The sequence below is a fragment of the Mesocricetus auratus genome, unplaced genomic scaffold (genome assembly GCF_017639785.1).
Source record: "Mesocricetus auratus isolate SY011 unplaced genomic scaffold, BCM_Maur_2.0 Super-Scaffold_100007, whole genome shotgun sequence".
NCBI lineage: Eukaryota > Metazoa > Chordata > Mammalia > Rodentia > Cricetidae > Mesocricetus > Mesocricetus auratus.
Window position 1 is genome coordinate 802,331 of NW_024429191.1, and position 14,610 is coordinate 816,940.

A 14,610-nucleotide genomic window follows, 5' to 3' on the forward strand; every position below is an offset into this window, starting at 1 on the left:
TCGGTGGTGTAAAGAAAACTTTATGCTCCCCAAGAAGGCTCAAGACTTCCCAAGAAAAACTCCCCTCCAGAAAAGCTTCTACCCCCTTTCCCTCCCCTTGGCTGGTTATATGTCCCTGACACCAGAGTGGTGGTGGTGGTGGTGGTGGTGGGGGAGCGAACTTATTGCTCAGGTAAACATTTCTTAGGGCACTAGATTGTTTTCAGTAAACATTATCTCACAGCTGCCTGCTCCCAGGCTGATGGGGAAGTGGGCCTCTGGCCAAGGTCTGTTGTTCCACACTCGAACTCACAGAGATCCACCTGCCTCTGCCTCCAGAGTACTGGGATTAAAGGCATGACAGCCTCCAAAACAATATAGAGAAACCCTGACTCATAAAAAAAAAAAAAGGCATGCACATGTAATATACAAAAGTCCAATCTAACATAAAATATTTAAAACTAGTAGTTACTTTTTAGAAGTCAATTCAATAAGGCCGGGCGTTGGTGGCTCACGCCTTTAATCCCAGCACTTGGGAGGCAGAGGCAGGCGGATCTCTGTGAGTTCGAGGCCAGCCTGGACGACAGAGCGAGTTCCAGGACAGCCTCCAAAGCCACAGAGAAACCCTGTCTCGAAAAACCAAAAAAAAAAAAGTCAATTCAATAATCTACTGTTTAATCTCATCATATCTATATCTTCCCTTTTTTCATTTCAGAGTAGATTCAATAATCTACCCCTTTATCCTATCTGTATCCCCCTTTTTTCTTTTCAAAACAAGAATCCTGAATGTATCTCCTTTGTTTTGCTTTTTTCCTGACCATTACCAATAACAACTTGTAAACAAGCCCCTTAAACAATGACAAATATCCATAATCTGTTGAATGACCAAAACCACCCACCATACCTCTTAGGAATGTAGACATTGTGTTCTTTTTTTTTTTTTTTTTCAAGACAGGGTTTCTCTGTAGCTTTGGAGGCTGTCCTGGAACTCACTTTGTAGAACAGGCTGGCCTCGAACTCACAGAGATCCGCCTGCCTCTGCCTCCCGAGTGCTGGGATTAAAGGCATGTGCCACCACCGCCCGGCTTGGAGAGAAACTTTTGAAGAGAACTTTAGGGGAAAGAACTTTTTTTGAAAAATAAAGAGACACTATGAGAATGACATGTGTATGAGTTAATTCCTTCTCACTCAGATCTTTTTATCTAGCCTTACCTGGCTGATATAAGCCTGGACCCCGAGACTGGAACTCGGATGCTCTCCTTATTCTAAGGTGATTGACAGGATACCAGGCTGCCTGTCTCTCCAAGTCAGGCAATATGGGCTGCAATTTCCCCTTTTGTTTCCAGGATCATTGGGTATTGTTTAATCTGGATGGGGTAGCTGAACTAGCTAGCTGAACAATTACAGGAATTTAGTGTTGCACCAGTCTCGGGGGATTAGTTTCTGTCCATCCTCCTGGGAATCTTTGTTGTAAATCTGAGAGGTAGTCCAATTGTATCTTTTGATTAGAGGCAGAACTTTCAGCTAAGAGATATTCTTCTGACAGAGGGTAAGACACCAAAATCTTGCTGGGTATCTGTAGGTCTGTGTCTCACCATCAGAGATGGTAACAGTGGCTTACAGATTATGCAAAAGGCCTTGTCCCAATCAGTTCTTTGTTGTTAAACACATTTGAGCCCCAAAAAGGTTCAAGAAAACTTCCTAAGAAAAGCTCCCACCAGAGAAGCTTCTGCTCTCTCCTCTACCCTGACTGGTTCTGCTCTGACACCAAAAACTGATCCGGGCGTGTCAGAAGAGGCAGTTAGTCTTTGGACGAGGTCGAGGTCAGGGCGGTTTCTGTGGGCAGGCCTTTTCCAGGAACTTATTGCCCCTGGGCATTGTATTGTTTTTAGTAAACATTGTCTTACAGCTGCCTACTCCCAGGCAGAAGGGGAAGTGGGTCTCTGCTCAAGGTCTGGTGTTCCCACACACAGACACACAGACACACAGACACACAGACACAGACACACAAACACACACACACACACACACACACACGTGCGCGCGCGCTCGTGGAGTAAAGACACTCTGGGAGCCACCAAACATTCATACATTCATACACTTGACAGACAGGGGAAATCCAGTGACATCTCCCATTGTCACTGATCACTGGTTTCCTCCCACCTCTCCTATGTGTCCAAACAGAAGACAACTTAACCAGACTTACTTCTGGAGTAGACGGACAAGGCAACTTTCTAATTTGTTCCATTTTGGGGTGGAAGTGTCAGACTTCTCTGAAGCCTTGGGCAGTGATTGATCAAAGGGAGTCCTGGAGACCTGTAATTCAGGTTGTGCACCCCCTAGGAGTCTCCTGACCACTACACTCTACCCTGAAAGACCCCGGCCCAGCCTACACAGGCAAGCTGAGGCTCATGGAAAATTCCGTTTCCCCCACAGCTCAGCTGAATAGTCATTTCTTTATCAGAAGGGAACTCTGCCCAGGGACACAGGTGTCTATAGCCAGCCCAGCAAGACTGGGCAAGCACAGAGACCTCCTATTGTTCCTCAGATAGGGCCAAGGCCGAGACTTGAGTTCTGAGAGAAACCTCAATAGCCCTCATTCTGTGAGCCCCGGCCTCATTGTCCAATCAGGGTCCTGTAACTAGGCTTCTTGCTTCTGTACTCCGCTTTTTGCTATAAAAGGACCCCTGAGTCCCCAGCTCGGGGCTCTCAGTCCCGAGACTGAGATGCCCCGGGTACCCGTGTATCATCAATAAAGCCTCTTGCTGTTGCATCCAAGCTCGTGGTCTCGGTGTTCCTTGGGTTCGGGTCTCCCTCCCGTGAAAGTCCCCCGCTTGGGGTCTTTCAACCCAACTCAGGGGTTCTGAGATCCCTGATGTCTCAAGGTGTGGTCTTTGGGAATCTCATTGGGGCCTCCAGAAATGTGGGGTTCCCACTAGAGAAGACTGCTTGGACATGGGTTTAAGCCAATAGAAACTTTTTGTTAGCTGGATGGAGACTACACTGGATGTTGGGAATCCCATGGTAACTCTGAGCCTTTCTCAAAGTGAGCTTTTAAGCACAAAAACCATATTCTGGGTTTACATAATTCAGGTAACAATAACAGCCAGAAGCGAAACTACAGAAGCCAAATACATTTAGAAACTTACTCAGAGCTGTGAACTTTGATGGATTAGATCTCTGTTTTCATTTTGGTAGGTAACATCTACATGGTGAGTTTTACAGCCTGAATGGTACTTTCATCATGGAGTCAATTGTGCTAAGGTCTGGGGCCCTGTTACAACTATCATGAGAAGAGTAAAAGCCAGGCTCTTGGGCATACAACATGACAAACAGTGTGTTAGTGATTTAGAACACATGAACCCTGCTTTCTGCAGAATGAATTTCTGATGAGTCACCTGGCTTCTTCTGTGCTCTGTATTACTGGGCTTTACATGCAAAAAAAGGGTGCAGCAATAGTCATTTCCAGCACACACAACAGCTATTTTCAATGTAATCAATGAGCTGATTCTACCTGGTGATGTACTACTTAGACATCTTTTTTTTTTTTTTTGGTTTTTCGAGACAGGGTTTCTCTATGGCTTTGGAGGCTGTCCTGGAACTAGCTCTCGTAGACCAGGCTGGCCTTGAACTCACAGAGATCCACCTGCCTCTGCCTCCCAAGTGCTGGGATTAAAGGCGTGAGCCACCAACGACTGGCTTACTTAGATATCTTTTAAGAGTTCATTTATGCTGATACAGGGTCAGAGCTGTCCAAGGTTCTGGGTGCTCTCTCCTTCAGAGCCACCATCCTCTGAAATACCAGAGACTCCAAGGAGAAGGGCTTGTTAACACTGCCTGTATTTCAGCCCCAGAAGACAAGGTGGCTCTTCATACAGAAAGGAGGTATGCTAACTGAGGGGAAAGGGTGGTTGTGGGAAGCCTTTCTGATCCCTGGAGAAACCAGAACAACAGGTTTTTGTAGGAGTTCATTGAAAAGGTGGCTCACCCACTGTGATTCCTATCCTGGCATTACACATTCCAACAGTAGTAGCACCTGATACCAATCCACTTTCCTTACACTTTTTTTTTAAAGATTTATTTATTTATTATGTATACAGTGTTCTGCCTGCATGTATCCCTGCAGGGACAGAATAGGGCACCAGATCTCATTACAGATGGTTGTGAGCCACCATGTGGTTTCTGGGAAACGAACTCAGGACCTCTGGAAGAGCTGCGAGTGCTCTTAACCTCTGAGCCATCTCTCCAGATCCTCCTTACACTTTTTATTAATCTTGAACCCAGTACGGTTTTCTCATTGATGATTTGTGAGTTTAGTGATTTATTTCCTCATAGATATGGGGCAGGAACCAAACAGATCATTTTCTGTAAACCTGGCTGTTCTGGTACCCACTATGCAGCCCCAACTTAACCTGCACTTGAAGAAATCTACCTGCTTTAGCCTCCTGAATGTTAAGATCACAGGTTTGAGCTGCACTTGGCTCCTTATGATTCATTTTCTCCTCTACTTTCCTGCCTGCCATTCATACTAGCAAACTATATACCCTATGATACAGATTACAAAAACACCCACAGTGGGACTGGGATTTGGTGATGCTCAGATAACTGTGACCTTGTTAAGAACAGTCACTGACTTGACTGAAGAGGTGAACTGTATAGCATATGGACAACAGCCATACAAAGATGTAAACACCCAGCACTCGGGAGGCAGAGGCAGGCGGATCTCTGTGAGTTCGAGGCCATCCTGGTCTACAAAGCGAGTTCCAGGAAAAGCCCCCAAAACAATACAGAGAAACCCTGCCTCGAAAAACCAAAAAAAAAAAAAAAGATGTAAACAACCACCCATATAAAACCTCAAAGTTAAATCAAATACTGGAACAATTTATCACAGTATTTGTTTCCTACAGTGGCAAAAAGCTTGCTGTGTTAAGAAATTAAGTAGCAAACACAGACTCCTCTGTTCATTCTGAGCCATCTGGTTCTAGAGCTTTTGGGGATTCTCCAGTCTCCAATCCCATGGAAAACACATGGGATTACAGACTAAGACACAAGTCTGGTTTTTAGGTTGCTTTTGGGAATTTGGACTCAGATCCTCATGCTCAGACTCAATGCTTTCTGCACTGGGTCATCTCTCCAGACCCCAGATTTCTATGAATTGTTCAGAGTAGACTATTAAAACTTGACAGGGGCGGCCGGGCAGTGGTGGCGCATGCCTTTAATCCCAGCACTCGGGAGGCAGAGGCAGGCCGATCTCTGTGAGTTCGAGGCCAGGCTGGACCGACAGCCTCCAAAACAATACAGAGAAACTGGAGATGGTGGAACATGCCTGTACCAAGTCCTAGGGAGGTGGAAATAGAGGATCTGCTGAAGGCCATGTTCTGCTATGTAGCAAGTTTGAAGCTAGCTAGCTTGGGCTACATGAGACCCCATTGTCAGGGGATGGGGTCAGCATAATGCCTGGATACCAACAACACCTATTCCAAAAGGCCACACCTCCTAAAGACTGTCAGGTAGTGACATTCCCTAATGACCAGGTATTCAAATATATGAGCCTATGGGGACCATTCCTACTCAAACCGCCTGTCTCAGTTAGTGTTCTATTGCTGTAGAGACACCATGACCTCAGCAATTATTTTTTTGTTTTGTTTTGTTTTTGAGACAAGGTTTCTCTGTGTAGCAGCCCTGACTGTCCTGGAACTTGCTCTGTAGACCAGGCTGGCCTCAAACTCACAGAGATCCGCCTATCTCTGTATCCCAAGTGCTGGGATTAAAGGCAGCACCACCACCACCATTTGGCTACCTCAGCAACTCTTACAGAGGGAAACATTTAATTGGGGCTGGCTTACTGTTCAAAGGTTTAGCCCATTATTGTCATAGTGAAAGCAAGGTGGGCATGCAGGCAGACATGGTACTGTGAGAAGAGCTGAGAGTTCTGCAAACTGCATTGGCAGCAGGAGGAAGAGAACTGGCTTGAGCTTCTGAGACCTCAAAGCCCACCCCCTAGTGACACACTTCCTCTAGCAAGGCCACTCCCTATGGACAAAGCATTCAAGCACATTAGCAATTGGGGCCATGCCTATCATACCACCATATTACCACACCAGATGAAAAAGTTAGATATGAGGCTGGAGATATGGCTCAGTGGATAAGAGTATTGCCTGCTCTCCTAGAGGTCTGGGGTTCAATTCCCAGCACCTATATGATGACTCACAACATCTGTAACTCCAGTTCCAACACCCTCTTCTGCCCTCTGTGAACACTGGGCATGCACAAATATACATGTGCTCACACACACATTAAAAAAACAAACAAATATGCAGGCTGGTGGTGGCGCATGCCTTTAATCCCAGCACTCGGGAGGCAGAGGCAGGCGGATCTCTGTGAGTTCGAGGCTGGGCTGCACCGATAGCCTCCAAAACAATACAGGGAAACCCTGTCTCGAAAAATCAAAAACAAACAAACAAACAAATATGATGATGTGAATCTGTAATCCCAGCCTTCCTACATTAAGGCAACAGGCACTGAAAAATGGCACAATTTTCCAGACAGCTAGTGTAGAAGTGCAAAGCATGGCAGAAACAAGAAAGACTCTGTCTCACAAGATGAAAGGTGAGAAGAACTCCAAAAGTTATCCTCTGACCTCCACGTATGTGTTGTAATTCTCGAGCGCGAGTGCGCGCACGCACACACTCCAATAAATAAAGTTATTAGTTTGTACATCAAAATTCCTGAATGCTTATAAATGCAGCACCATCACTCTACACTTCTTTTTTTTTTTTTTTTTTTTTTGGTTTTTCGAGACAGGGTTTCTCTGTGGCTTTGGAGGCTGTCCTGGAACTAGCTCTTGTAGACCAGGCTGGCCTCGAACTCACAGAAATCCGCCTGCCTCTGCCTCCCAAGTGCTGGGATTAAAGGCGTGCGCCACACTCTACACTTCTTATGTGCATTTTATTTGTCTAACTTTATACTAGGTGGTGGGAACAAAGATAACAGACCCCGTCCCCAAGTTGCTCACTTTTGGCTCAGTGGTATTTGTTAACAAGCATTTCTCTTCCCTGCTGGAGCTCAGTCTGGTAAAGCAATGCCTTTGAAAACTAAAGGAAAGTCAGCATATAGCACATGTCTACAGTACAAACACTGGGGATACAGACATCTATCTCAGGTTAAATAGTAGTTGCTCTTGAATTTACAGGGACCCTCCTGCCTAGGCCCTCGTTGCTACTGGGTTTACAGTATTGAACTAACACTCTGGGCTCAACAACTGCTTTTCCAAACAACAGTTTGGAATTTTTGACACTTCAAAGAAACTGTTAATTCAATTGGTTGTTAACAGCGAACATTATCACACTGTGGTTGGAAGACTGTGGAGTTACTCCAGTCAGCAGCAAGCAGATGTTGACATTTTCTCTGGAGTGGACTGAAGAATGCAAATCTTGAGTGTGAAATGGATTTATTAGAGACACAGACTAAAAGATTAAAACAGTGGTGCTGTACAGTTTCCAGTGGTTTAGAGCAGAAGATCTTGAGTTCAAGTCAGCCTGGGCCATACAGCCAGATCGTGTCTTAAAACACACAAGAAAAAAAAAGTCATCTAGAAAACACTAATTAAAGCTGAGTGTGGTGGTGCACTTGCAAACAATTACAGCACTGGAAAGTGGAGATAGAAGAGTTAAGAGTTCAAGGCCAGCCCCGGCTTCATCTGTCCCTGCTTCAGACAAACAAATTCAACCCATCCTAAAAGAAAAAAAAATCCCAGTTTGAGGGCTTGCTTTAAAAAGTAACTGAGAGTGACTGAAGAGATGGCTCAGAGGTTAAGAGTTCTTGAGTTCAATTCCCAGCAACCACATGTGGCTAATAACTATCCATAATGAGATCCAGTTCCCCCTGCTGGCATGCAAGCATATATGCAAGCAAAACATTGTATACATTTTTTTTTTTTTTTTTTTTTTTTGGTTTTTCGAGACAGGGTTTCTCTGTATTGTTTTGGAGGCTGTCCTGGAACTCGCTTTGTAGACCAGGCTGGCCTCGAACTCACAGAGATCCACCTGCCTCTGCCTCCCAAGTGCTGCATTTTTTTTTTTTAAAGTTACTTAATGAAAGGTTTAAGCATTACTCTGGCCTTGCCCTGCTACCTGGCAGGACTCATTCAGGCAGTTCTCTGGCCTGCCCAGAGTTCCATGAGAACCAGTCAGCTCGCAGGTACAAAGGACCCCTTTAAAGGTCAGACCCTCCCCACTTACACTCTCTCTCATCTCTTTTTTTTTTTTTTTTTTTTTTTGGTTTTTCGAGACAGGGTTTCTCTGTGGCTTTGGAGGCTGTCCTGAACTCGCTCTGTAGACCAGGCTGGCCTCGAACTCACAGAGATCCGCCTGCCTCTGCCTCCCGAGTGCTGGGATTAAAGGCGTGCGCCACCAGCGCCCGGCTCTCTCTCATCTCTTAACTCTTCTTACCTTACTCTCTTTCTCATGTCTGTCTTACCCCTTTCGGTTTCGCTATAATAAACTATAGTTAACGTGCTCTCCATGGCTTGTGCTCCGTCCATCCTGGTTCCATACCGCACTCGTGTTCCTTCCTCCACCCTTTCAAATTTCTAATTTCTAACTTTAAACTAATTAACAACACTGAGGGCTTTGTGTTTAGCTCTCTCTTTAGGCCAAAATCTCACTTAGCTCCTTCAAAATACAGATGTTTAAAGTCAGCATTCCAACTTAGATCTAGATTTTAAAAAATAACCTAAAGTCCTTAAAACATTTTTTACACGTTATTACATAATTCCCAAGCAGGTTAGTTGCATTCTGTCTAGACTCTTTTCAGAGGAAGTGAAATTAACAACAGTGTGTTTTTCTCTGTCTTGGTCTCCATAGGTGAATTGCAGGAGAATTTAAAGGTACTTAGAACCTTTTTCCTACTTCCTGCAGTAATGACTAAAGGTGAACTGTATTTCTCCTTGCTTGTTACTTTCCCCACATTTACTAAAACGCACCCTGCAAGTGTGATATGTAGTTATTATTAAAGTGCTGTGAGTCAAGTCCACAAATCCGGCCATTCAAAAGGAAACTGCTTCACCTAATGGCGGATAAGGAACTGGAAGCATCAAGATAGCCCTATTAGGTACTGGTGGGTACACTATGAAAAATGACAATCATTATGAATTTGTAAATCTCCTGGCAGAGAGGAGTGGATGGGGAAAAGTTTAAGTGAGGGTTTTTAATAACTAGTCAAACATAACGTGAGTCATTAAAAACTTCCAGTCAACAATCCTTTCTTCCGACACTCTGGGCCCATTCCTTTATGAGCCACACTGTAGTTTAAGCTCTAAGGTCTCACGGTTGGTTTTACTGCCTCTTCACAAATAAATACATAAAAGGAAAGACGCTCCCCGCCGGCTTTGAAATGTGGGGCAAACTGGTTGGGGGTGGCGAGAAAAAGAACAAGGCAGAGACTGAGAGGCAGAGAAGGCAAAAAGGGTGTTCAAAGTGGGGAAGAAAAAAATGTTTTTCCCTAGGTTAGGCCTACAGTCGGTGTCCTCACAGGCTGGGGTGTGGATCCTCGCCGCGTGTTGAAGGTCCCGGCCCACCGCCCTGCCACACCAAAGCAGGGCCTGCCCCCGCCCCCGCCCCTGCCCCCACCCTGGGACAGATGGGGCAGCCGATCGGCCACCAGACCTCTGCCTCCTCGCGTTGCTTGCCGGGAGCTCCAGCCGCTTCCGGTGACGCTCGATCGCTAAACTCCGACTCCCGTCAGTCCCCGGGAAAACCGCAGCAGGTCTTCGCGGGTGCTTTCGGAACTTGTAGTTTAGCTATCGGCCGAGCTTCGTAGGCGGGAACGGGGGCTAACATAGCCGAGAACTACCGAGGCGAAGGTACGGGTAGTAGCAAGAGGTCAATCCACGCCAAGCGTGGGGTTGGCGGTGAGGCCGGCGGCGGTAGTTGGAGTTGGGTGGGAGGAGATCTTTCGCACACACGAGGAGGGTTGAGCCGCTGTCGCTGCGGTCGCGAGTGCCCAGTCCGGACAGCTGCTGCCGCCCAAGACGCCGAGAAGTGAGTCTTTGGCCGCTGGCCCCTCTGTCTTGTCGTCCTCTCTGGGTCAGCGCGGCCTGCTCCTCCCCGGTCGGCCGCCCCCGCCTCCATTTCCCGCCCTCTGTTCACCACACACACGGCCCCCCCGATCATGGATCCCGGCAGCGGCGGTGGCGGCGGAGGCGGTGGTGGCGGGAGCGGCAGCAGCAGCGACTCTGCGCCCGACTGCTGGGACCAGACGGATATGGAGGCCCCCGGGCCGGGGCCTTGCGGCGGCGGATCCATGGCCGCGGTGGCCGAGGCCCAGCGTGAGAACCTCAGCGCGGCCTTCAGCCGGCAACTCAACGTCAACGCCAAGCCCTTCGTCCCCAACGTCCACGCCGCAGAATTCGTGCCGTCCTTCCTGCGGGGACCGGCCCAGCCGCCGCCATCCCCAGCTGGCGCGGCCGGCGGCGACCACGGAGCGAGCAGCAGCGCGGGAGACCCTCCGGGTAAAGGGCCGGAATGGGTATTCCCGGGGCATGGGTGGCTGGCTGGGGCCGGAGTTCGGCGGTGGCGTGGGTGGCCCGGCCGGCCGGCCGGCCGGCACGTGGGGCGCTGACAGCGGCGCCGGCTGGTCTGGGTGGGGCGCCTCTAGTCCCGGAGCTGCATGGCTTGGGGCACCCGGGCTGGGAGGGGTAGAGACCCGAAGACCCGGCGAGGCTCGCCCCTCCGCTGAAGGCCGCGGTTCACCGCAGACAGAAACCGTATGGGACCGGGCAGGCCCTCGATCAGTCACTGCCACGAGGCCCCAAAGTGGGGACTGATGGGGCCTCAATTCCCGCAGGTGGGCGGTATGAGAGCCTAGGAGTTAGGGGCAAGACCTGGCTCCTCGCCTGACGCAGAGAGCCGCTCCTGCTGCAGTTTCTACTATTGGAACTATAATTGCGTTTTAAATATCTGTGGCACCGGCCGACCTGAAGGAATCCCAAGATGCATTGCAGCCTTGTGATCCGCCAGAAACTGTTGGGTGTCAATACAAAGACCTTTTTTCACTCTTAACATTTTGAAACGTAAAAAGTTCAAAAAACATCAGATAGATTCCTTAGTAGTAGTATGTGGTAGGAAACTTCATTGGCTTTTGTGAGGTTTTTAAGTGGGATTTAAGGCCATCCTTCTGAGTGGCATGTTTAGACTTTAATTGCTTTATAAATGTTGACCTTATACTGCTGCTTGCTATTAAAAGCCTAGTTTGTGTTCGTGTATTGGTAATGTAGTCTGTTACTTGAGACATTTGGATATTTCTGATAACTTAATAGTTGTCCCACGCAGGAACTACTAGATATAGTTTATGTCGTTTCTAGTTTCAGTCTTTAAACATCTATTTCCAGGCTGGCTGTGTGGTTGGTAGCCTGCTTTCAGGTACGGATTTTGTACCAATGTACCATGAGTGAACTTAAAAGTATTGCCTTCGCGCTGGTGCTTATTTGAGTAAATACGGTCTTGTTTTAAGGAGAAAAAGGAAAGGGAAGGAAAAAGGCTGATTTAATAATTTAGAGGGCTGTTGGTGTGTCACATCGTTTGAGCTCATTGCAAGTGCATGGTGATGCCTATAGTTCCAGAACTCTGGAGGCAGAGGCAGAAGGATGCCTGGGGAAGGCTTAGAAAACAAATTCAGTATCACCTAGCCTCCTCTTTCCCAGATGTGGTGGTCCTTGTCACTAACCTTGGGACTCAGAAGGCTCAGGCAGGGATATCTTTAGATGAAGGCTACTGGAACTGTCTGGCAAAATCCTCAAAACAAACAAACAAATAAATAAATAAACCAAAAGTTCTCTTCGAAATGAGTTCCTTGGGAAACTTGCTTCAGTTTGCTCTCCAGAAGTGAAAGGGTGTTTAGGGAAATGATTTTGTGAGGAACATACATATGCAGTTTAGATTAGACTTTTTGGGTGGGGGGGTGCACAGTGAACTTTGGATCAATATTATGCCAGAGGGATTTAACACACTTATCTGCCCTTCCCTGACCCTGGGGATTTGACTGTTTTATTGACTGGCATTTCTTTTATTTGTATGTAGTTGATATTTTCCCTTTCAAACAAGGAAACTAAACTTTTATTTTTCAAGACAGGAGTTTCTCTGTCCTTGACTGGCCTGGAACTCTATGATCTGTAGATCAGGCTGGCCTTGAACTCACAGAGATCCGTCTGCCTCTGCTTCTCAAGTGCTGGGATTAAAGGTAATGCCTGGTTGAAAATTCTTTTAATTCTTATGACTGGTGGGAGACTGAGTTCCAGAACAGCTAGGCCTGTTACACAGAGAAACTCTGTCTCAAAAAAAAAAAAAAAGAAAGAAACTTTATACTAATAATACTAAATAAAACTGCTACAAAGGTTTGTTCCCAGTCAAAGTTTCTAAGTTTAAACAGCCACTCAACCTAACACTAGGTAATATTCCCTAAACCCTCAAACTTAAGCTGTCCATATTCGTGAAAACATGAGTCAAGAACCAAAATCTAACCCCCATCACTGTGACGTTCTAGGAACAATACTTACCACTAGTTTCTTCCTGCCATCCTCTACATGATCTTCCAGTGAGGCCTACCAATGTCTTTACATCAACAAAACCCAAATCAAAAACATAGGTTGGGAGGCTGGGCAGATGGCTCAGTGTGTTAGAGAACTTGCTATATAAGAGCTGAGTTTAAATCCCTAGCAATCACTTTAAAAGGGCAGCCTAGTAGTGTAGGCACAGATGCTTATAATCCCAGTGCTGTGGGGATCAGAGTATCAAACAGAGACAGGAACATCAATGGGGTTTAACTGACTGCCAGCCTGGCTCCTGGTTCATAACAGGTCTATCTCAAAGGAGTTATGGCAGAGAGGCTGAGGCAGGAAGACTGAGAAGATAGCCTGGGCTGTATAGTGAGACCTGCCTTTAAAAAGAAGTCTAGACTAGAGAGATAGCTCAGGGCTTAAGAGCACTGGCTGCTCTTCCAAAGGTCCTGAGTTCAGTTCCCAGCAACTACATGGTTGCTTATAACCATCTGTAATGTGATCTGGTGCCCTTCTCTGTCATGCATGCATGCAGACAGAACACTATATATAAATAAAAAATCTTCAATAAAATAAAACAAGAAGAGAAAGGATAGGGCCCAGTTGTTAAGGGTGTATGCCTAGCATGCACAGATACCTAGGTCTGAGCCTAGTTACATGTACACCATGTAACTTGCATGCAGTGTGACAAGCCTATAATCTTAGCACTTGGGAGGTGGAGGCAGGAAGGAGAATCAGAAAAGTCCAAGGTCATTCTTGGCTATGAAGCAATGGGGAGAACAGCCTAGGCAATATACCTTGTCTTAAAAAACAAAATCATTAAATGATAATGGTTGCTTAACTTTGAGAATATATTAAAACTTAAGTAAAGAATTTCCAGTCATTTTTAAGACCTATATTTTTATTGATAGTCACTAGCCCAATTTATTGGGCTCTGCAGAAAATTGGACTTAAATGGATTATGCTTAATAACACTTAAAATAATTCCACTTAATCATTGTTAGGAATTTACTGTTTTTACATTTTCAGAGAGAACAAGGTCAACAATGGGTCCCCAGTTCTGACTCTGGATGGTTGAAGATGGGCTTATCTAACAGCCTTTCCAGGAACATGTGAAAACTCTTGGCACCAAAGCCCCTTCCTCTACTGCTTGCTTTAGGCAGCACTGCATTTCCAAGGGAAACAAAAAAGACAAATCCTGTTTCCAGGAGAATGGAGAGATAGTTGTCATTAGCAGGCACACCCTAAAAGTTATTCTATAGTCCCACTTTCCATAGCCCTTTGACAGTTCTAGTAGAAACACCAACCACAGACTGGTTTGATAACAAAGGAAACAGGCTACTTACCTTCTGGACCATTTCCTCACCATCAAAAACATTTGGGTTCCCCTTAGAGAGTTACAGGCTAGGTGCTACTGCCATTTTGTTCTTTCTGCTTTCCCCAAGCAAAATTCACTGATGGCAGCATTTTATGAACCCAAAATCCCCACTCATATTCAGACTCATACCCGGAATTCATGGAAATTTCCTACCTCAGTATTTTAAGTGTTGCAATCACACAACAATTTAAAAAAAGTGTTTTTGTTTTTGAGACAGGGTTTCTCTGTAGTACCATCTGCCCTAGAACTAGCTCATGTAGAACAGGTTGGCCTTGAACTCACAGAGATACACCTTCCTCTGTCTCCTGAGTACTGGGATTAAAAGCATGTACCACTGCCTGGCCATTGTAATATTTTTTTATATTTTACCTCTTTGAAATTGTACAATATGGACAGGTCAGGCAAGATGGCTTAATAGGCTTAAAAAAATTTGCCAAGAAAGCCTGATGACCTGAGCTTGATTCCTGGAACCCACATAGATAAGTGGAACAGAGAGAAACAGCTCCACAGAGTTGTCTTCACACATAAGCATGCACACACACAATAGTAGTAGTAGTAAACAAATTTTGAAAGTAAAATTATTAGGGCAGGTGGGGCATAGCTCAGTGGTAGAGCACTTGCCTAGTAATCAAAAGGCCGCAAGTTAGATCTAGATCCTTGGCACTGTAAGGAAATAATACCAAATTCTCAAGACAAGTTA

The 14,610-nt window shown here is 46.1% G+C and overlaps 1 protein-coding gene across 2 annotated transcripts in view; it reads left to right on the top strand.

Annotated features, from left to right (window-relative positions):
* Positions 1–9,746: 9,746 nt before the first annotated feature.
* Gspt1 (G1 to S phase transition 1) overlaps positions 9,747–14,610 on the top strand; it is a 41,013-nt gene continuing 36,149 nt past the window's right edge. Inside the window, exon 1 of one of the 2 annotated variants that reach the window (XM_040748083.1) lies at positions 9,747–10,489. In XM_040748083.1, the coding sequence (XP_040604017.1) occupies positions 10,150–10,489 (340 nt within the window). In that variant the 5' untranslated portion in view covers positions 9,747–10,149. The remainder of the gene's footprint in view (positions 10,490–14,610) is intronic. The other variant, XM_040748082.1, reaches the window with a different exon arrangement.